The 23,553-nt window shown below is 34.3% G+C and overlaps 1 protein-coding gene and 1 pseudogene across 12 annotated transcripts in view; both read left to right on the top strand.

Annotated features, from left to right (window-relative positions):
- PTPN13 (protein tyrosine phosphatase non-receptor type 13) overlaps positions 1 to 22,307 on the top strand; it is a 167,612-nt gene extending 145,305 nt beyond the window's left edge. For 7 of the 12 annotated variants that reach the window (XM_036227741.1, XM_036227732.1, XM_036227742.1 and 4 more), the window contains 11 exons: positions 640 to 784; positions 1,484 to 1,621; positions 1,731 to 1,819; positions 7,310 to 7,365; positions 9,452 to 9,555; positions 11,113 to 11,261; positions 12,817 to 12,907; positions 14,730 to 15,067; positions 16,560 to 16,775; positions 18,007 to 18,069; positions 21,591 to 22,307. In XM_036227741.1, coding sequence (XP_036083634.1) covers positions 640 to 784; positions 1,484 to 1,621; positions 1,731 to 1,819; positions 7,310 to 7,365; positions 9,452 to 9,555; positions 11,113 to 11,261; positions 12,817 to 12,907; positions 14,730 to 15,067; positions 16,560 to 16,775; positions 18,007 to 18,069; positions 21,591 to 21,683 — 1,482 coding nt within the window. In that variant the 3' untranslated portion in view covers positions 21,684 to 22,307. The remainder of the gene's footprint in view (positions 1 to 639; positions 785 to 1,483; positions 1,622 to 1,730; positions 1,820 to 7,309; positions 7,366 to 9,451; positions 9,556 to 11,112; positions 11,262 to 12,816; positions 12,908 to 14,729; positions 15,068 to 16,559; positions 16,776 to 18,006; positions 18,070 to 21,590) is intronic. The other 5 variants (XM_036227737.1, XM_036227738.1, XM_036227736.1 and 2 more) reach the window with 1 other exon arrangement.
- LOC107518914 lies at positions 18,718 to 20,244 on the top strand (annotated as a pseudogene).
- Positions 22,308 to 23,553: the final 1,246 nt, after the last annotated feature.

The following is a 23,553-nucleotide window of genomic DNA, read 5'->3' as shown; positions in this document are numbered from 1 at the left end:
CTGAACCATAAAATACATCAAAATTTACCATTGAATCAGAAAGTTATATTCTATGCCATAATTATTTTATAATTATGAATTCACTGTCATTTTTCTTAAATTTAGATTTAGACTAGAGTTGAAAATCTTTATACCTAACAGTTGATCAGTTTGCTAAACTGGAATTTATGTCCATGTAACAGCTTCACAAATACTTTTTCCTTCTTTCCCTCAACTTCTAAGTATACTAGTCATATTAAACTTTTCTAAAAAGTTCTGTGGAAGTCAAGTCCTAAAAAATATGCCTCAAAAAAGAGATTTCTGCAGTCAACTAAGTTTAGGAAATACTACGTCATATATTTCTCTTTCGACAACTCAGATTTCATATTAGTAAGCATTGTAAGAATTCTTAGAATAAAAATATTGACTCAATGTATAATCTGGGGTTTTCAGACATATATGATAACAGAAAGTTCTGTTCTCTTTGTACATTTTATTGCACTGGTATTTTCTAGAAACATATCGAAGGTGGGGAAATGTAAAACAAATTTTGTACTAAGAAAGAAAGAAAAGGACATAGAGGAGCAATGTGAAGTCCTGCCTAATCATAGAAATTAATAAAATAGCACACTAATGATTTGCTTTGGTTTTGTACTTTAGACTAATGGGGAAGAAGTAATTGAAATTTTGTACCCTGAAGGAAAATGCTCTACTCATCAAATGAAAGGATCAGCAAATTTGATTCTGTCCAAAGGTAGTTTTCCAAATCAGTCACCTATTTGTTCTAAATGTCCTGATAACTTAGGTAAGAAAGGATTATTAGGTATCCACTCTTATTTGCCTTACATGTTCCTATAGTTTTAAAAAGAAGTGTTATTGTTCAAAGAAATAAAAGGACAATGTAAAATTCATTGTTATTAGCTGTATTACTATACAAATGCCCTCTATTCATTCTCATCCCTAAGGTTAAAACTATTTTTAAATGATTGAAAAGATAGATACCTGTTTTGCTTGATAGTATTTCTTGTGTTCTTTGAAGGAACAATTCACAGGCTATCTGGTAATTTGAAAATGGGGCAGAGTGGGGGGGGTGTGGATGTTTGGACTGCCCCATTTAATCTTAACCTTTGTAACATAATCTGTTTAATTGAGTTGTTATATGAATTAATAATTTGGGATTAATTTAGGAAAATAAGAATTAATTATTAATATCTCATATAAAGATGTATCACAGACATTGATTTTGGTTTATTCTTTTTAAATTGTATTTGTGTTTTGTTGTTTGTTTGTTTTGTTTTGTTTTGTTTGTCATATAGTAGCCAGAGTAGCTCTAGAACTAAAAATGACGAGGCCTCATTAGTGTAAACTACTTGTCCAATCATGGCTACTTTTCAAAGTGGTTGCTTAAACTTTGAAAGACCTGGTATATTCTATTTGACATATTGTCCTTTTCTTGTATCAATATTTTTAAAGTAAAACTCCATGTAAATTACTGTTTTTCAAGAACCTGATGTACAAGAAGATGATATTTATGATGATCCTCAAGAAGCTGAAGTTATCCAGTCTCTGCTGGATGTTGTGGATGAGGAAGCCCAGAATCTTTTAAACAAAAATAATGCAGCAGGAGATGCCAGTGTTCCAGGTAGATGAACTAGTACAAATAATATGGTACACTAAAGAGTACAACAAGAAGGCCCCTAGGGACCTAGGGAGCATTTTAACTCCTCTTGGCCTCTTCATTTCTCTCCCAGGTGCACTGAAAACCAATGGGAAGTTATCTGAAGAGAGAGCAGAAGATACAGACTGTGATGGATCGCCTTTACCTGAAGATTATACAGAGGTAAAGATAATACCTAGATAAACACTTCAGGATGCTATATCTTGTTAGAATTATATATCTCCTTTCCTGAAAACTTGCTTTCTTTGCTGAGACCCTACATCTCTCTATCCCAATTTTCTTCCTAGACATGAGTTAAAGATAATATCCTGATGACTGGTTAGTAACCTCAGTAAGAATTAGAACTGATGTCATTTACTCATTTTGGAGAAAGAACTTGCCTTTAAATCTTTTGATTTCTTTTGGTAAAAGTTTTTATTCAAGAAAGGTTTCAAAAAAAAAAAACCTGATTTTTTTTGGTACCTTATTCTTTTTACAACAAGTTAAAGTTGGGAATTCCCAGATCCCATTCTAGTTAATAATACCTAACCTAGGTAGAAAACTTGGCTTTTATCCTTGAGTGTTCCTTCCTGCTCATAATCTCATACACACATGATTATATTCATTAAACAATTAAAAATAATTAATGTGTATAAAAACAAGAAAGCTTATATCTGTTGAATATGTATTTATTAATCTAAAAATGTGATTACACAAATATTGAATATCTCAAAATGCATTATACTATAGTGGTTTTACTCAAGATATTGTTCTTTCATACTATCAGAATATTATTAATTATAACAATTTGAAAAGGGTTTTCTGAACATTTCAAGTCATATTATATTTAAGTATATTTTTCTTAATAATATTTAAGGTGTCCCTTAAAATGTATGTTCTGAAAGCTCTTTTAATTAAGAGAATAAATAAAAATCTTTAATTGCCATTTCAAAAATGTCATATCCCACGCCTTTTAAGAAAAAAATAAGCTTGCTAACATAATATAGATTCTCATTTATACGGAGCTATAATAACAGATTTATAGCAAAAGTTTTATTCAAATTGATTTTTATTTTTTAGGAAAATATTACATCCTCATTGTAAAAACAGAATCATCTGAAATACATGTTTCTTTTTTACCCATTCCTTATCTTCATCTCAGGTATAAGTATTGATAAAATTTTGGTTTTTACCCTCTCATTATGCATAGGAAAACAGATATTTATATACATATGTGATTTTTTAAATATAAACTTTATCATATAGTTCTAAATTTGGTTCTCACTTTACAGTTGATCATTACTCTCTTTCTACATGAGTACATAAAAATCAGCCTCATACTTTCTAGTGCCTTCCTATAACTTTATTGCACAGATATACCATAATTTATTAAACTGGCTATTAATGAAATTTTAATTTTGTTTTTATTATAAACAACAATACAACAAAGATTTCTATGTTGTTATAAACTCTCAGACTTTGTAAGACAGAATTAATTTTACAAAATTACAGTGATTTGCATGCTATGACCACTTCTCCACAGACTACATCATTTCCTACGTTCCAACCCTGGCATTTCAAAGGTTTTAATTATTTGTCTGATTCCTACAGGCATCTGAGTTATAAGTCTATCCTATTTTTCCACAAACTGGATACCTTAAAAAAAAAAAAAAACAGAAATTTGTTTTCTCACTGTTTCAGAGACCCGAAGTCCAATATCAAAGTGCTAGCAAGGTTGTATTTTTGTGAGACCTCTCTACCTGGTTTACAGAAACCCACCTTCTTTCCGTGTCCTCACATGGCCATTCCTCTATGTTCACGCACTCCTGGTGTCTCTTCCTCTTCTCCTAAGGACACCAGTCCTTTTGGGTTAGAGTCCCATCCTGATAAACTCCGTTAGCCTTAATTACCTCCATAAAGGCCTTGTCTCTAAATATAGTCACATTAGAAGTTAGGGCTTCAATATATGAATTTTGTGGGGACACAATTCAGTCTATAACAGTTTTTGCTTTAATCAGTTATAAAATATAATTAAATAAAATTTCATTCATAGTATTTACAAAACAAATAGAGGCTCTAGCATAAATTTAACCAAAAATGTATATGATTTATATTATGAAAACTCTACTAAGAAGCATAAAAGAAGTATTAAAAATGTTATTTGTTCTTTGATAGAAAAACTTAAAATTTAAATTCTTTCTAGATTACCCATAAATTAAATATGATCCCATAAAATATTTAGACCTTTTTTTTTTTAATGAGAGGCAGGGTGAGTTGGTAAAATGATTCTAAAGTTTACATGGAAAAATTGAGATGTAATACTATCCAGGAAAAATCTGAAAATTTAGTTTTGTGGAGGGAGAACTTTCCTATAGATTATTTGGACATAATATATAAGTTGTCCTAACACCAAAATGCAGATAGATCCTACACATTTGTGCCTTGAGAAACCAAGATGCTTAAGACAAAATAGTCTGGGCCAGTTCATCCTTAAAAATAATAAATTAGCACTTGGATTGATGGGACTTCTGCTTTAGAAGCAATTTTGACTAAGGGTAAGTAAAACGGAGAAAATAAACAAATTTAGGAAAAGTGGAAACAAAGTACTAAGATAAAAACATAAAAATGTTTCATTTGTATCAAACTCTAAATGTGTTAAAATCACATTGGAAATTATTTGCATAAGCAGACATTCAAAAGAGACAAATAAGATTACTCTTCATAGCTGAAAGGAAGACTGAGCCAGTATTCTGGAAAAAGTTTTGTTTCATCTTACATTTCTAGAATTTTGCCTACATTCAAGTAGTTTTAAGAATTCCTTAGAACTTCTGAAAATATTCAGGTTTTTGTAAGTGTGTCACTTAGGGATCATCCTGGATGAATTATAGATTATTTACTGAATTAGTTCTTAACAGTATATTGTATAATCCTGTAAGATTATCATAGGCCAAAAGTTAAGCTGCTAACCATTAGTATTATTTTTTTAAAAAAAAAAAAAGTACAGAAATATCTTTTTAGAAAAAAAAGATTATCCCTCTGATAACCACTTGTGCATCATCGTCATATTTGTCACTCTATTGTAACTGTATCAACATTTGACTACCTCTTAGAGAAGTACTTCAGGCCAATGTCTGTGTCTTATTTACAAATGAAAGAATGAATTTTGGTCATATATATTATTATAAACTGTGTTCTAAAGTTTCGAAACTATTCACTTAGCTATTGCTGAACTTGTTTGATTCAGATTATGCTGGAAATTACAGTGTAAGAAAGGATGTCAGGGTTTCTGTAGTAAATTTGCTTGTACTGTCTAGTGTCCTCAATTTGAGACATGTACACATGTAAATAAGTAAATGTAATTTTTAAAACTGTAGTAAAAACATGTCCTGATAAATATTTATATGGAGTTCAGAGAGGGTTATAAAGAATTGGAGAATGATATTGTCTACACAGGAGGAGATAGATATGGTTATTAAAGCTTCCCAGAGAATTAGCATTCTAGAAATACTCAGTAAGTGAGATAAGATGGGAAAGAGCATTCTGTACTGAGGAACTGCTTGGCAAAGGCATGAAGGTCTGGGTCAGCCTGGAACATTCAGGGCACTAAATCATTGAAGGTTTGATATTACATGGTGTATTGAAATTAGGAATGAAGAGATAGGCGGTAATGAGTTCATGAAGTGGCTTATCCCATGCCAAGGAATTTGGTCTTTCTACATCTCTAGGCAGATAACTTTCCTGAGAGGTAGAAACACTTTTTCATGAAGTCAAAGGAGCTGTAATGAAGAGAAGAAAGGCATGTCATCCAAGACATGGTGTTATTGTTATTTCTAACTCTGGTTATTATTTTTAAATGTTTTTAATTTTTAATAAAAAAAAAAATTCGAAACTTTTAGTGGCTTCCCGTCACCTATAAGATGATCATGCTTGACTGTAGAATCCAGGCCAATGCCTAGAAGAGCTTCACACATATCTATAAATTAAGGCTGTGCCATCATCATCTTAAAATTTTAAATAATTTTTAACAAGAGAGACCATAATTTTATTTGGCACTGGGCACTGTAAATTATGCAGCTGGTCCTGGATGTAGGTGATAGATGTCTCTGCTACTGTTCCAAGTTGCTGGATCTGGATTCTTTGAGCAGACTAACTTTCAGATGGACTAACCATAAAAATCTTAAATCTTTTCCTTGAGACTATATTACAGCTGTCTCCTCTTCCAAAGAGCCTACAATCCAAAATGAGAGGAGAGACTGAAGGTCAGTCTCCTTAACCCAATCTCACTCCATACACAGGTGAACATTGCAGAAATAGCGGGAAATTGGTTAATACAACTATCACTGTAGTTGTTTTTTCCCCCATTGGGCTCTATCTCACCATTTTAATGTGAATAATAGTACTTGACTCTTATAAAAGGCTTTATACTTTTTGAAATCATTGAACACATAGTAAATTCTTAAACCAGGATTATGATGGGAAATCAAAATTCCAAATGGCTTTACTTGGAGAAAAAATTTAACCTAGACAAAAATTATCAACTTCTAAAAACAGATAAGGTCTATGAAGCTTCTTTTTAGTTGTCAATGGATAAAAACAACCTATTTTTTTTTCTTCCTCCATAGAAGTTCTGCATTTCTCTCAAATAAGCTGAAGTTGATATCAGGATAATTTAATTATAGGTACTTTTTAACTCTACAAAGTCTATAACTGAAAGGTCATATTAAAGTTTTTTTATATTTTTATCAAACAAATGAGACAACCTTCTTTGGCTTAAGCATAAGTATGTATGGGCACATAATGGTAAGCAGACAGGATTCCTGCCCTTATGGAGCTTACAATCTAATGGAAAGGAAAAGAGAATGATCAAGTGAACACACAGATAAACATGCAAATGCTAGTTGTAATATGGTTTATGAAGTTAAAAAAAAAAAAAATTGCTCCGAAAGAGAGACCAAGGAGACCTACTCAAGTCTGGTATTTAAGGAATAGTCTCAGAAGGAAAAGACACTTATCTAGAATAAAGAAAAAGTACCTTCCATTGGCAGAGCTTCGTGGTGAAAAGAGATGAGCAGTTTTGAACAACTAAAAGAAAGACCTGTGGGATTGAAACCTAGTACATGAAGGGGAGAGTAGAACCAGATGGATGGTAAACAAAGGCCAGATAATTCAGGGTCTTGAAAGGAATTTCCCATTTATTGAGATAAATTGTCCCAATAAAGATTAAAATGTAAGATTTATTATCCATGTAAGAATGCGTCTCCTTCTAATTGTATCAAACTGCTTCTGAAGTATTTGCTCAGTTAAAGAAAGTATGAGCTGATTGATCTATGCTTCCTATGGAGAGACCCCTCTCTTTAACAATAAAAGGGCAGGATAATTTAACACATTGGAAATTATCAAGATTTTGGGGGTGAGCCCATTTTTCAGATTTTAAAATTGAGGTCATGAATAAGCAAAACCAACAAAAACTCTTGAGCCTCCAAAGAGGCCTCAGCCACAGTTTGGTATGTGTTAACTGAATGTCATATGTATATTTGTAATATGAAGATCAATAATAACAGTATATATAGGAAATAATTCACAGGAGAAAATTAAACACTATGAGGCAGTTTGATTTTTTCTTTATAAATGGGTTACTTTGATTTTGATTTCTCTTATTTCTCTTTATTATAGTCTACCAAAATGAATGGCTGTGAAGAATATTGTGAAGAAAAAGTAAAAAGTGAAAGGTAAGAAAATCATTTTTAAAGTATTTAACAATTCTATTCACTTTTAAGAAGTGCTCTGAAGATTTCCATTTAGATGTTGATTTTTAAATTAATTTGTTCTTTTCCAAAAAAAAAGGAGAATTGTTGAGTAAATTATGAACAATGACTGAATATTAAGAATGTTTTTAAAATATTGTTATAAGGAGGATCTAGTGACACGTGACAGTGTGTTTGTTATAACGTTGCTTCAAAAAAGCAATATTCCTTTCAGCATGGGAAAAAATAGAAGAGAAGTCTAAAAGGAAATGTGTCAACAATAGTCATAGTGATTATCTTCTCCTGGTAGGAGTATAGGTAACTTATTTTTCTCTTTCTCTATTTTTCTATACTTTACAAATGTTTTTCTTTAATAAAAAAATCAAAGAAAAAACATTTTCAAACCACTAAGTTTTTTAAAACAGCTTTTAATATGAAATAAGATTTTTTCATAATACTAAAACAGTGGATCAAGAAAAGTTATATATTGTTGACCAACTAAGTGGTCGAACATAAATTTTACTTCAAATTATATGATAACCAAACAGCCAAAGGGAGCTATTTGCATTTTCCTATTAACAGTGAATTTTTTACTAACTGAAGTTAGGCAAGGGGGTACATATTAATATAGAAATGCATACCATTTTATATTTAAAAGATTAACAAATATCTGGGTCAGCTGCCAGTAATTGTAAAGATACTGGCTCTACCCCGTTCGGCAGGAATAGAAGAGGGAGGAAGAAGGGTAAATTGGTATAATTTCTTCAGGTGGCAATTGGAAACATTATTAACATAAATTTTATTTGCGTGTTACTAATTCTTGGATATACTTATTTTTTTAATTAACATCCCTGAAATCATGAAGGGTCTTAAAATTATCAATATTATTTCTTTCTTAATGTAAATAAAATCATAATGTATCTTACAATGATGGATGTCATAGACTCAGAGAACTTTGGTACATACCCTTTGACCTAGCAATTTTATTTCTAAGAACTAGTCCCACTACCATATGTGTGCAAAGACATTTCTACAAGAATATTCATTACAACATTGTTTATAATAGTAAAAAACCATAATAGATACAAAATAAATTGAGGTGTACTCATACAATGAAATCCTAAGCAGCTGTTCAAAAGAATGAGAAGGAAGAGAATGCCTAATGGAAGGATCTCCAAAATATATCCTTACAGACAAAAGTGTACTTACTAGAAGACAAAAAACCTCATGCATGCAGATTAAGTGCTAATCGTGCCCCACATTTAGTTAAAGCAGAGGAAAACATCTACCGTAAATGCAGCATAGTTACCCTGTTATTGACTCTTTGGGAGCATTGGACAAATGTACTCTGTTTTGTTTCCCTGAATATCAGAAAGTGAAAAGAGTTCAGACTTTTACATTATCCTTTTTCATCTCACCCTTGCACTAAACATTATTCTCCTACCTCATTACTCTTTTCTTGCCATCTACCTTACCAGGGAGATGACACCTGGTACCCCTAGAATAATGAGAACTTGTACTAGGTTTTATTACATTAAGGGAGTGCCCAGATAAAGGAGTGTCCATCTAGCCCCCAAATGTAGCAAAAGACTGATGTTCATCAATAGGGTCTTCTGTGAATAAATCCATCTGTTCAGTACAATAGGAGGCAGTCGTTTAAATAAATTAGATGATTGATAGATAGATAGATAGATAGATAGATAGATAGATAGATAGATAAAAAAGAAAAGAAAAGAAACAGCTTTGCTGAAACAATTGTAACTATGTTGAAAGGTGTTAACAAACCACCAGCTTCTTCATCCCCAAGAGGACTCCTCCAGTCTAACGTTCAAGGACTTGGGATTTGTTTGAAGATAAATTTTAAACTATATCAAACAATTCCAGACCTGAGTTTAATTTACATCTGCCAATAAATGTTAAGAATTGTCTATTTGGGAGGTTTTTTAATCAAATCATCTATTTTAAGATATCGTAATAATTGTAGAGGAAATAAGTGGTTCAATGACATATACTCAAAATTACTTTAAGATAAAACTGAAGAAAATATTACAAATGTATTTTGTTTTCATAGCTTAACTCAAACGTCACAAGAAAGGAAGACTGATGATTGTGAAATAACATGGGGAAGCGATGAATTGCCAGTAGAGACAACAAACCACGAAGATTCCATTAAAGGCAAGAATTTTATTAGCAATTTTTTTCATCAAAAACAATGGATAGAGAAAATAGTGTTAAAAATTATAATTTTCAGAATATATGGATATGTTATTTCAGCATATGGCTCTATACGTAAAGTTAAATCACATAGACAAAAAGCAACATCCATTTATCTAACCAGATGTTTGCACAGTTGTAGGCTAAAATTCTCAGTGGCTTGGATAAAACATGGCAAATAAACATATAAATACTTTAAATGGAAATGCAAAGTTACAAATTCTCTTCTGGAATGAGAAGTCAAAGCACCCATTTTATTATAGAAAAATGGACAGAATAGTTCAAAAGACAGAAAACTTTTACCTTTGAATGTCAACCTTATTTTTTTAAGACCAAGAATCAATCAGTCTGTCCACCCTGTGATTGCCTCTCTCATTTTATAACTGAGCCAGTGGTAAAATGAAGTCCTATCCAGTATTTCATTTCTCTTTTCCATATAAGGAAACATTAAACCTATGCAATGAAAGAACATGGTTTTGTAATTTGAAGTCTTCATTATTAAAAGAAATTAAAGATGTGGAATTACACTTTTTGGATTTAGATAGACTGTTATCTGTGACAACGCTCTTGTCAACCGCTGTCGTCCAGGCTCATCTCTGTCTAGTCTCCAAGCTCTTGTCACATTCACACTGGGCTGTGAAAAAATTTACAGTTATTTTATATGAGTAAATTTTGCACTCACAACTAGCTTTTGCCCCAGCCAGATGTTAAGCTTCTTGAGGTACCTTGTACAGCTTTGTATCTCCCACAGGGCCTAACATTATTTTTGCCTAAGTAGTAGCTACATTATCAAAATACTTTAATCAACTGACTGATATAATTAAAGCTACATTTCTGCAGACTATAACAAGATATCTCTCCTACTTTTGTCCAGGATAAAGTTGCTTTCTGTTATAAGCAGATATTAAATTAGACACGTATATCTTCTAAAACACTAATATGACTTGTCTGATAACCTCCTGAAGACCCCAAGAGTTTCATTTGCATAGAGAAAACTATCAAATGCCAGAGATACTGGCACTGAGCACCAAAGGTGGGTGTCCAGGGGAGAGATCGGTATTTCCAGTGCATTCTCCCATTGTAAGGAATTTTTGAAGCATCTCCCTTCATCTTTTCCCTATGTACTTGGAAGCTAGTTTAAATGCAAAGTAATAGTAAAATCAGATACATTTTCATCAAGAAAACAGTGCCATTCAAGTCAAGAGAAACAAAAAGAAACAATTTAAACTCTTTTAGAAACTGTAAGTAAATGAAAGCCAAGAGCCTGAAGGATTTCTGAACAGACACGGAGGTGTTTCCTTGAAAGTTGAGTACAGGGCTTTGCTGTGGCCAAGATCTTCCTGTATTGATTATACTTATCTGCCTGCCTTTCAATTCTATTGCCTTATTAACTCTAATGACTCACTGTTTTAAAAACAGATGAGGTGAGAATAGGTTCAAATTACTCCCCTTAATAGCTAAATCACTTTCGGGGTGGGGGGAGATTTTTTTTTTAATCAACTGCTGTCTTCTTGTTAGATCATCCCCTTCTGACAAATGAGGAGCTTGCTGCACTCCCCATCGTCAAAGTGCTTCCTTCTGGTAAATACACTGGTACCAAGTTGAAATCAGTCATTCGAATGTTGCGGGGTTTACTGGATCAAGGAATTCCTTCTAAGGAGTTGGAGGTAAGCAGCTTCTGCCAATGGTTCTTTCCCAAATAATAGTTTATGCAAGGTTAGGAGAAATTTTGAAAATTTTGAAAATGTCTATTTATTACTTTATTTACAACTATAAAAGCACTATCTTGTCATATCTAGCAGTAAATTATTTTTTCTAATTAGGATCCTAATACATAGTATCAATTGAAAGGGATCTCTGTAGCTACTTTAGAGCGTGATAATCATCCGTCCTGCCTCATATTTAAAAATAATTTTTTTTAGGTCAAGTATCAATTCCAACGATTCACTAAACTTCATAATTAATATACTGTAGAGGTGGTTCATCATTAGCAACAGTTTCTACTTTAATACAGCTTCAAGAATGTACCCCCAACCCCCAGCCAGTTAAAAGCAACCATAGTTCAGAGCCCTTGCTGCTATGCCTTGCTGGCATCATCCATATTTATCACAAAGCAAAAGAGAAATGTGGCACCACTGTGGTTTTGGGGTTTACCTTGTCCATTTCCTTCAAACCATCTGCTTGCCCACTTTCTGAGCTTTTTGTAGCCATCGAAGTGAAAGAAGCTAACTTCTATTAAGAGCTTCTGTAATATACTAGATGCTTTATATTTAATGCTCAGAATATTAGAAATCTCATTATATAGATGTGGAAACAAGGTCACAATCGTTAAAGTATACTTTTCTCCATTTTTGCAGAAGTGATTTCTTCCTTAAGGTCTTAAATTTAAATATCACCATCTCAGAGATCTTCCATCACAACCCTTTATAACATAAATCTTTATTTCTCTCTATCACGTGTTTTTTAATTACCTCAAAGCATACAGCATAATATTTGTTTGTTTAATTTTTTCCTGCCTCTTTCCCCCAATAGACTGTAACTTCTAGGAGAAAAAAGATCACATCTTTTTTCCCACCACTTGTATTCCTAGCACTTATTACAGTGCTTTGCATATAATAGGCATTTTCAGTACATATTCGTTGAGTGGACCTATGAATGGATGGATGGATGGATGGATGGATGGATGGATGGATGGATGGATGGATGGGTGGATGGGTGGATGGGTGGATGGGTGGATGGGTGGATGGGTGGATGGGTGGATGGATGGACTGAAAAGTGAGAAAGAGTTGACTTTAGAACATAAGAATGTCTGACTACAACTCTACCACATAGACTATTTTATGACCCCCCAGACAATGTCGTCAAGAAATTCTGTTCTAGCTCATTACTTTAAGCCAAAGTTGGTTTTATACGTTGTACTTTTTTCTAAAATATAATTATAGACATCTTTAAACTGAACTTGAAATTAAGGTACGAATTGCTACCTCACAAAGTTAGTTGACTATAACATGTTAAAATATTTGCAACAATGTATTTTAACAATTGGTATATCAAATTAATATTGGGATTTTAGGCTAATTTATCTTGACAAGACATATCTCTTTCTTAACATTCAACGTCTTCCCTGATCAGTAGACAATTTTGCACCTTGCACATTCGCAATTATTATGGAACTGCTACTTATCTCAACAAATTTAAATGTATTTCCATTTTTACTTACAGAATCTTCAAGATTTAAAACCTTTGGATCAGTGCCTAATTGGACAAACTAAGGAAAACAGAAGGAAAAACCGATATAAAAATATACTTCCCTGTAAGTTCCAATTTGGTTTCAAATCTAACATATATCATTTGAACTGATTTAAAACTTATGCTAATTACCCTGTCTCTCACATAAGCAGGTATTCAAATACACATTCAAAGATTTACATCAGTAACAAAATTAGATATACAATATGAATTCCTTTGAAAATATCTATCTACTTTGAAAATCAATCAGGAGAATCTAAAGTAATTCTTCAGACATGCATGAATTTTTGCTAGCACAATATTAGAAATAAATCAGTAATTTAAAAGTCTCTTTTAAAATATGAATTGTCTTCTTGATGACTAATTTCTTAGTTCATATGTCACAACTAACATGTTTATTCCACTCATTGTAAGTTTAGAGAAATGTCTATGGTACATAACAACAGTGCATATGACTATAATGGTACTACTAGTTGCAATATAGTTAAATGGTTTCAGGTACCAGGAGGAAAAAAAAGCAATTCATTTTATCCATGTTTTACTCATTTCACCAATCGACATGATTTTTTATAATTACATGAGTTATACATATAGCCAAATATTAATGTCTAAAAACTTCTTAGAGAAATTAGAAGCACCTATATATATATATATACATACATATATATATGTGTGTGTGTGTGTGTGTGTGTGTGTGTGTATATATATATATATATATATATTAGCACATTGGATTACACCATATCACACACTGACCCTATCTTTGACAGGAAGTCATAAATTCAAAGATAAATAACAGAACCGATAGTGACAAATGATGTAATAAACAATGATATAATTGCATTTTTTCAATCAAAGTGAAGACACAAAATTTATTTTGGAAAACTTCTTGTAATAAGTGAATCTTAGCATGTTTTTAATGAAATAGATGGTGGTTTGGCATAAAGCAGGTGGGAATTATTTCGGGCCAAAAAATATGGCCAGACTAGTTATCCCAAAATCAAAATAAGAGAAGCCAAAAAGCCATAACGTCGAAATGACTAAGCGGGTTTGCTTTTGTGAATTAAGAGACAGAAGTCAAGTGATAGGAGGGCAACCGATGGAGGAATGGAGCCCATTACAAAGTCATGGTTTGGTCATCGCAGAAATTGCCAGTTAAGTTTATAAATATGTGAAATAGGAACGACTCCTACTATATAAGTACGTACAAATTCTCTTAGATAAGATGGCTTATAAATACTCTTCACTGGGGCAGCCTGCCTTGAAAATTTATATTTTGACTATATGAAATTACAATTAGACAAAGAGAAGAGCCTGATGCCTAAAGAATAAAATGAGCTACCTTTTTACTTATCATGTTAGTTTATTATTTTGGCTGCTTATTAAAAAGAATATAACTTAAATAAGCAAGAGTTAGTTATACCAATTATATTTCTAATAAGTATTTTAATAGTTTTAATGTAATACTTATAAATTTTTGTTTTATGAAATAATATTTTGAAACTGCCGTTCATTATTATTGTCATCACTACAATAAGGAGAAAGACGTAGCAAAGTTGTATTTGGTCCTCTAGTTACTTAATAAGAACTTCTAACTGCATTTATTAATTTATTAACTTTAATTTCTTCAAATCTATATAAATAATAAATATTGAATTTTCTGTCAGAAATTCACTGAGTTAACATCATAGATATACTTGTAACATGAGTGAAATGAGTAAATAAAAAATGACTACTGCAATTTGAAAATATTCCTTTATTAAAATGTGTGATTTCATCTGTGGTTGTGAGGAATTTCTCATAATCTTTGACTCGCCCTGTTTATAAAGCTCTTGTTTTAAAATGCATGATATAGATGGCTCTGTTTTGTGGTGGGAAATTTGCAGATGATGCCACAAGAGTGCCTCTTGGAGATGAAGGTGGATATATCAATGCCAGCTTCATTAAGATACCAGTGGGGAAAGAAGAATTCATTTATATTGCCTGCCAAGGACCTCTCCCTACGACTGTTGGAGATTTCTGGCAGATGATTTGGGAACAAAAATCCACAGTGATAGCCATGATGACCCAAGAAGTAGAAGGGGAAAAAATAAAATGCCAGCGCTATTGGCCTAACATCCTAGGCAAAACGACGATGGTCAGCAACAGGCTTCGGCTGGCTCTCGTGAGAATGCAACAGCTAAAGGGCTTTGTAGTAAGGGCAATGACCCTAGAAGATATTCAAGTAAGTGAATTAAGTTTTTCCATTTACTAAGGCTTATCTCTCAGTTGGAATGCAGGCCTGGACTCTTTCCATGATCGCATCAATATATTTCTAAATAACAGACAGTGACTTCTTTGGTTCTCATTTCAATGAAACTAATGACACCTATTATTTTTATCTAATATAAACATAGACGTGACCCTCTTCATGAATTCTGCCAGTATGCACTGTATTAAAGTGAAAATGAAAATACAGGATTTTTAATGTGATCATTCACTACCCTTTGCTTAGTGATACCATAGTGTGGCTCAGAAACTATGTGCTAGAGACACATTTTTTTGAAAAAAAAACAAACCTCTAAGTAGACTCAATAAAACTTTTTTTTTTTTAATCTTTAGATAGAAGATATTCCTCCATAAAGACAACATCTTTGGTAATACATAGACAATTATAGCATAATCATTTGCCATGCAAGTAATTCCTACCACAGCCACCTAACCACAGAATAAATTCAGCTTGAATTAGATAAATGGTATATACCTTAAGTAAAGCTGCTACTGTTTCCTCACCTCCACATTCCGTTTCACTCCTCTGTCCAGTAATACTAGCTAGGTGTGAGTAATACATTTTCTGTTAGAGTTTTAGCTTTCTTAAACAGAGAAATGTTGCTTTCACAAAAACAAAGCATATTAGCATATTGACTCAGTTCTGTTGGTGGCATGTAAACATAGCCTGAGAATTTCCTTCATGATTTTTGAATTTTTGTTTTACAGAGAATTAAAATTTATACCTCCTTATTCATTTATACCAGCCTACATTACTTATTGTTCAGTATTCCTAAATGATATTTATCTCATCAACACATTTATAGAGCTCAAGCCCTCTTATGGAGTCTAGGGGTTCAGTAGTCAACAACACAAACAGAAAGAGATTCCTGACTTCAGAGAGCTTTCTTTCTAATTAGAAGATACTGGTGCTGCAGAAAAAAACCATGAAGGAGTTCAGTGAGCCACAGAGATATCTGGAGGTGAAGCACTTCCACTAGAAAGTGCCAAGACCCTTAGACTGAACTGTGCCTAGTTTTTCGCTGTTATTTTTTTAAGAACCACAGAGACCTCTCTGGCTGGAGCAAAGTGACCAAGTGAAGGTTAGGTCTGAGAGGTGGCTTGGGCCAGATTATGAAGGGCTTTTAAGCCATTGCAATAACTCTGGCTTTTATCTGGGGTAAATTTGAAACAGGGTCATTTAAACAAGGTGTTTATTCGTATCAAAATGTAATTGGCTTTTAGGGTTTCCAAAAAGTAATTTTTACCAATATCTAAAATGTGGATCTAGTAGCTTCCTTCATAAAGACCCTCATGTGTTGTTTGATGGAGTCTTGTCTCTCTTACTTTTCCTTTGATTTGATCCAATGGAAAAGCCAAATTTTTAAGTGACAAAATAATGATAAGAACTAATTACATGTGGAAACTGTAACATGCCTTTATATTCTTATTCTATTGTACAATTTCAGACAGGAGAGATGCGACATATTTCTCATCTGAATTTCACTGCCTGGCCAGACCACGACACACCTTCTCAACCAGATGACTTGCTCACTTTTATCTCTTACATGAGACACATTCACAAATCAGGCCCAATTATCACACACTGCAGCGCTGGCATCGGACGTTCAGGAACCCTGATATGCATAGATGTCGTTCTAGGATTAATCGGTCAAGATCTTGAAGTGAGTACAAGATAGAGGCTAAGCAAGCATTCTGCCGGCAATAATGACGGAATCAAATTCTTTAATAATGTGTTGTGATCTTGGGATATTTTATTCATGTTTGTATGAGTACCTTAATTTCCTTACTGTATAGAATTGTATTTTAGTAAACATTGTTCAAAACTGCATAGACCATAATCCAGAAGAAATAATACTTCAAATTTGTTTGTTGTACTGGTGTTTTTAAACCATGTGCTCAAAAGCCCTTTGTATAGTATTGCATTTTACTCTTTAGCCTTTTGGCTTGTATAAGATAAAGTCAGTGTTGTTAGCACACTTTTAGGGATAGAAATATTGAAGCAAAAAAAGAAAGCATATTTTTGAATGAATAAGCTTACACATTTTTTGATAGTTACCTATAAATGGGAAATGTATATTTTGTTAAATAAATTGATGCTAGTCTCTCTCTAAAAAATTATTCCAGATTTAAAAATTATTACTGAATAACCAAAGCTAATAAGAATATAATCTTACTTTTAAAACCTCAATTAGCCACCCTGAATAAGCCTGATCCTGTCTGATCTCAGAAGCTAAGCAGGGTCGGGCCTGCTTTGTACTTGGATGGGAGACCACCTAGGAAGACCAGGTGCTGTAGGCATAAAAATTTTTTTAAAAAAAGGATTGTAAGCTGACAAGGTGCTTGCAATCTGTGAGGTCAACCAAGAGTTGCCTCGCCTAAAAAAAAAAGAAAAAAACCCTCAATTAGTGTAAACCTTACTTAAAATGTTAGGATATCTTACTATACATAATATGTAATTAAAACCATTGTATTTTAAAGAATTTTAGTAAAAATCAGTTTTACCTTGCACTTCATACTCTATCATATCTCCATTGTTTCAAACTATTAAATATCAGTGGGAATAAAAAGGTCAGGACTTCTAAAAATTTAGTTTGCCTTGTTTTTTTAAAATGGTGGTGTTAGAAACTAGTTAAGTTTTAGAGAGATAAGAGTTTCTGTAGGGAATTTTCAAATAGAATAAACTTCCCTAATTCTTTAAAGATCATAAATAAAATTTTCAAATGATGGCAAAGTCGATTCACCAACTTATTCTATCCAGAATAACTTCTCAAGATTGCTAGAAGGGAATGAGAATGAAGGTACAGAAATCTACATAAGACACTGCTCTGTGAATCTTTGGGGTTCATATTCAGTTTCCCTTTTTATCTAACATATAGACTCTTCCTTTGGCAGTTTGACATCTCTGATTTAGTTCGCTGCATGAGGCTACAAAGACATGGAATGGTCCAGACAGAGGTGAGTCTTGGTTAGTGTGTTATGGCTGAGTGTCTGTCTTCTAATGACGATTTTCATGACGATTCTGATACTTTAAAAGTTCAGGTTAAACCATTTCTCTTTCGAGGGTTCCCAAAGATTTATGATAGTGAGGGACTCTTTTTTTAAGCGTGAGGACTAATGCCGAAAAAAGATAAAAATATTTCTAGGCTCTTTTTTAAATGTTGCCTTTTCATTTTAAACCATTTCCTGTTTAGGAAAAAAAAAGTGCAGCTTGCTGCCAGCGTTAATTTTATGTAAACATGCTCTTTGAGGTTGAAACAAATCTGACTGGTTTTCAATGTGGAAATAAAATATAAAAATTGTTCTTGGAGTTATTTCTAAACGAAACTTGTCTCTAATCCTAATGTCACAGAAATGTATACATAAATCAGATTCAGCAAATCTTCGGCTAACAGCTGTTTGAGGATGATGTTAACATCATGCATAGGAATGCCACATTTTCTAGGATTTGACATTTTCAGTGAACAAGAATTATTAAATTTTGTAAATAGAAATACCAGTACTAAAAACAAGGCTATAAATAGAATGATGTCATTTATTTCCAGAGACTGTCAATATACTAGAGCAATGAGAAAATAATGATAAAAGTGAGATATTTTGTGACAAATTTGGGGGATAAGATTAGGACTGCAATATGCAGGTTATCTTGAGGTCAAAGCAAGTGCCACCCATAACTCTTCCCAGTGGATTGGCCCACCTCAACAACAGGGGCATCCAAATATGGGTGGACCAATGCAGAGAATGACTCCTCCAAGAGGAATGGTCCCCTTAGGACCATAGAACTATGGAGGTACAATGAGACCCCCCTGAATGCCTTAGGTGGCCCTGGGATGCCTGGGATAAACATGGGTCCAGGTGGTGGTAGACCTTGGCCAAACCGAACAAATGCCAATTCAATACCATACTCCTCAGCATCTCTTGGGAATTACGTAGGTCCTCCAGGAGGTGGAGGACCACCAGGAACACCCATTATGCCTCATCTAGCAGGTTCAACCAACTGTGGAGACAGCATGTATACTTTAATGAATGCAGTACCTCATGAACCTAACAGACCTAATTTTCCAATGGGCCCTGGGTCAGATAGACCCATAGGTAGATTAGGAGGAGTGGGATCACATCACATGAATGGCCCTTTAGGCTCAGGAGATGCAAACAGTATTTTCAAGAGTTCCCCCAATAATATGAGCCTGAGTAATTAACTGGGCACAACAAAGGATGATGGCGAAATGGAGGAAAATTTCTTAAATCCTTTTCAGAGTGAGAGTTACTCCTCCAGCACGACAATGAGTAAGGAAGTATTCCTTGCTCTCTCCCTTATTTTGTGAAGAAAGCAGGTTCACACATGATTGAAAAAACTGCACAGAGTGGCTTATTAGAATTGCTCTAAAATAAACTTTAAATAATTATCTGTGTATGTATATATGTGGGAAAGAGAATGTATTGTATATATGTATATTATATGAACATATACACATGGATACATTGACCCACAGAACATTGTAAAATATTATCACATGACATCTTAAGTAGAAATAACAAGGGCCTTTTATTCCACCCTTTTTTTCACATTACATTTTAATTATTAAAAGTTCTTCCTGCCCTTCCCTGACCTATTTTGCACTGTCTCTATCACTGCTTTATGTTCTTTTTTATTTGTTTATGTGTTATTTTTTAAAGGCAAACTCAAACATTATGGTTTCGTAAATGTCTGCAATCGTGGATAGGAATAAAATGCTTATTTGAGAGCTTTCGTTAAAAAGTTTACTATCTTTGAAATTAAAATTTGCCTACTTTCCCTTCATTCTCTTCACTCCCTTGTTAATTCAAATTAAGTATCCTAAATGTTACACTGATTTACAGTCCGATTTTTTAAAGAAAGTGTCTTGATCTGCAGACATAGTTCCTTAGGCCCAGGAAGTTCGTTTGTTCAGCAGGTACCTATGGAGGGCCTGCTCTGCACCACACTCTCTCACAGGTGCTGAGAGCACATCGGTGAATGACAGTGAAGATCCTGCTGAGATAACAAAGATGTAGTGGGGAGACGGTGAGGAGAGCGAATAATAAACACATTAAATAAGTAAATTGTATAGGATATTTGAAAGGGATGAGTGCTTTAGAGCGGGGAAATGTAGGGTAGGTTAAGGAGGATGAATCCTGGCATGTTGAGGTGCTATTTTAAATAGGTGGCTCCACTGAAAAGTAACACCCAAGCAAAGATTCGGAGGAGGTGAAGGAGGGGGTCACGTTGATAACTGGGAGTAAGAGCCTTTCAGGCAGACAGAACCACCTTCGCAGAAGTCCAAGATGGTAGTGAGTCCTGTGTGTTTAAGGATGGTCACCACTAGTGTGGTGAGGGTGAGGGAGGGAGAGGGGTTGGGATAGGACATGTGACAGGGTGAGTGAGCAGGGCTCGGGCTTTCCACTGAGTGAAATGGAGCCACCACGGGATTGTCAGTATGGAGTGACATGATCTGACTCACATCTTAAAGGACCACTCTGGTTACTGTGTTAAAACGAGATCTGATTTGGGGAGGAGGCTGCAACATTAGGAGCGGGGAGGTCAGCTAAGTGGCAAGCAGTATTGCCCCGGACTGGAATGGTGGACGTAGATATAGGGAGAAGAGGCTTTGCTAACGGATTGTCTGTAGTGTGAGAGAATATTAAGGATAATTATGTCGAAGATGTGGAAAAGTTGAAATACAGGTGAGCAAAAAGTAGATAAAAGAGTTACTTGTATTCCTACACTTCAGAGTTGTTAACCTTTTGGGCATCATTCTTGCTTTCTCTTGTCTAAGCACCTGTGCACAGGTGTGCATGCACTCACACATGCAACTATTTTCAATGAGATTCAACAGTAGTTATCCTTTCATTACTTTCCATTTAGCATATTGTGAATTGTTCTACTTATTTTCAGATTCATTAATTCTTTGTCAAATAACAACATAACTCAGATCCCTGCACCATCAACTTAATAGACTATAATTACACCCCCCCAAAAAAAGTTAATTTTCAAAAAACTGATTTCCATATTCTTTCATTCCAAAATATTTCAAGAAAATAATTTTGTGTAGCGTCTTGGGTATTTACTTCTTGACATTTCAAAATAAGATGAGTTCAATAACTCTAGGAGAAATTCTGTAGAAAGTTTATTTTTCTATTATAAAAACAAATCACAAAAAAAATAGAAGTGGCCCATGAATCAGACACAACTGCAGTTGGTACTCTGGGATTTTCTGTCTACTCCCCCACTCCCCGAAGGCTTTTTCCCCTTCTCATTCTGTCAATGTGCTTTCTTTTTTAAATAACTTCTATGACATTGCACAATTCTATATCCTGTGTCTCACATTCAACATTATTAAAAAATTTACCATATTTTCAAAATTATTCAAACGTCATTTCAAATAAGTGTTAAAGGCTGTATTTATAAAATATCCTCTTCTCTCGCTCTCTCGCTCTTGCTCTCACTCTCTCTTCCACAGGATCAATATATTTTCTGCTACCAAGTCATCCTTTATGTCCTGACACGTCTTCAAGCTGAAGAACAGAAAGAGCAGCCACAGCCTCTGAAATGACCTGAAAAGAACAGTCTTTTGGATGCCTTTCCCACTCTCTTCATAACCTCCAACAGTTGCTCCTGCTCTCCATTTAAAATAAGGATCCCAGGGCCACAAGTCCATACAATGTCTATACTTATTCTCCTCTACCTTAGAGGGGCATTCTTCATAACAGTAAATAATGTTGAAATGCTGTATTTTTACAGCTACTTTAACCTGTGATAATAGTTTTAAAAATTTTAACACTAAATAACGCAGATCTTAGGGACAGGTAAGGCAGCATTTGGTTATAGTGGACATTGTTATAAGGATGCACTGAGTTTATTTTTAATATACCAATCTTGTTTATAGCAAAATTCTTTTCTAGTATTTTAATAGTTATTTTATAGGGGATACAGTATTTAAGCTTTAAATGACAGTAGTTTGGGTGTAGAAAAAAGTAGCAAAGGTTTACTATATCAATTTCTAATGTTTACTATATAGAATTTCCTGTAATATATATATATATACTTTTTCATGAAAATGGAGTGATCAGATATGTTTGTAACGGCATCATCTATGTTTGATATGCATCATCTCACTTTGTAAATAAAAAACACCTTAAAACATCAACAAACCAAAAGTGTATGCAGACATATTAAACATTTTCAGTGTGTTATTTTTTAACAACACCCAGGCCCCTGGGAAGACAGGAACTTCTGGACCCCAACTTTCCATCTTGCCACTTGGGCCAGTGATGCCAGCCACCGGGACCCGGAGTGTTGTCAGAAACCCTTGCAGATCTTCATCAAGGTCTGACGCTAGGGGCAGACACTGACAGTAGTTAGGAAATTCAGTCTCCCTCCTGCCTGCCCTCCTGTGAGTGGTGCCAGCTTACTGTGTTTAACTGATACATAAATCAGAATATTTTCAAATCCTAGTTGTGGTAAAGCTCAGAATATCTCAGCTGACAAGGGGTAATGAAAAAATACAATATCACACTACCTGTGGGGAGGAGGGCTTATATTTGGTTTTACCTGAAGGGAAAGAGATTGACCTCAAGGAGCCTGCTTATGATTCTCATTATTGAACATGTTTCACTAAATCCTAATTCTGGCAGCATTACTTCCCTCAGTCGTGAGTGATACCATTCCAAGACCCAGGAAATTGCTTGGTTCATCCTCATAGCAAGTTAACTTGACTTTCTGATCATATGCAAGTGCAGCAATCTACTGGGACCTATTCCTGAGTGTCTCTGGCTACCTGAGCTCAGAAGACAGCATCAGTCAATGCACGCTGCCCCTCGGTGATGTGTCTGACTCCTCACCAGGTAGCAGATGTGAACTCTACCACAGAAGTGGTGCCAAACCTGTCAAAAGAAGCATCACCACTGCCATTCCCATTTCATTAAGAATGGTTTTTCTAGATTGGGTTGTAGTTGAAGATTTCATATGGGGGGGGTAGATTTCTACTGCTTTAAAAGGTACTTGAAAACTCCTGTTTTGAGTGAGTTGGAATCGTAAGGGCTTGTTTTCCTATTGTAAGCACAGGAAACTAAGCCAGCAGGGCTCTGAGAGCCAGTACAGCTGGAGATGATTATCTACCATCTGAAAGCAACAGAGATGAGAGAGGGGAAAGCTGAAGAGCCTTTTTCTGGAAAGAACATAGCTAGGATATGGAAACTGGGAGGAAAATGCGGATTTCGGATTTCGGCTTTCAGCCACTGGAAACCATTATGGCAAAAGCATCGCCACCCTCGTCTGGGACCTGGCTCCACGACCGTGCAATGGGACAAGGCGTCTGCTGGTTAGAAAGCATGGCGAGGTTGTGGAACGAGGGTGGCCCATGAGGCAAATAGCAGATGAGCCGATCGATACAACTGGGCTTGACCCACGTTAGGTAACTAAAT

The sequence above is a fragment of the Rousettus aegyptiacus genome, unplaced genomic scaffold, assembly GCF_014176215.1.
Source record: "Rousettus aegyptiacus isolate mRouAeg1 unplaced genomic scaffold, mRouAeg1.p scaffold_m13_p_10, whole genome shotgun sequence".
Lineage (NCBI taxonomy): Eukaryota > Metazoa > Chordata > Mammalia > Chiroptera > Pteropodidae > Rousettus > Rousettus aegyptiacus.
This window is presented reverse-complemented; position numbering and strand designations above follow the sequence as displayed.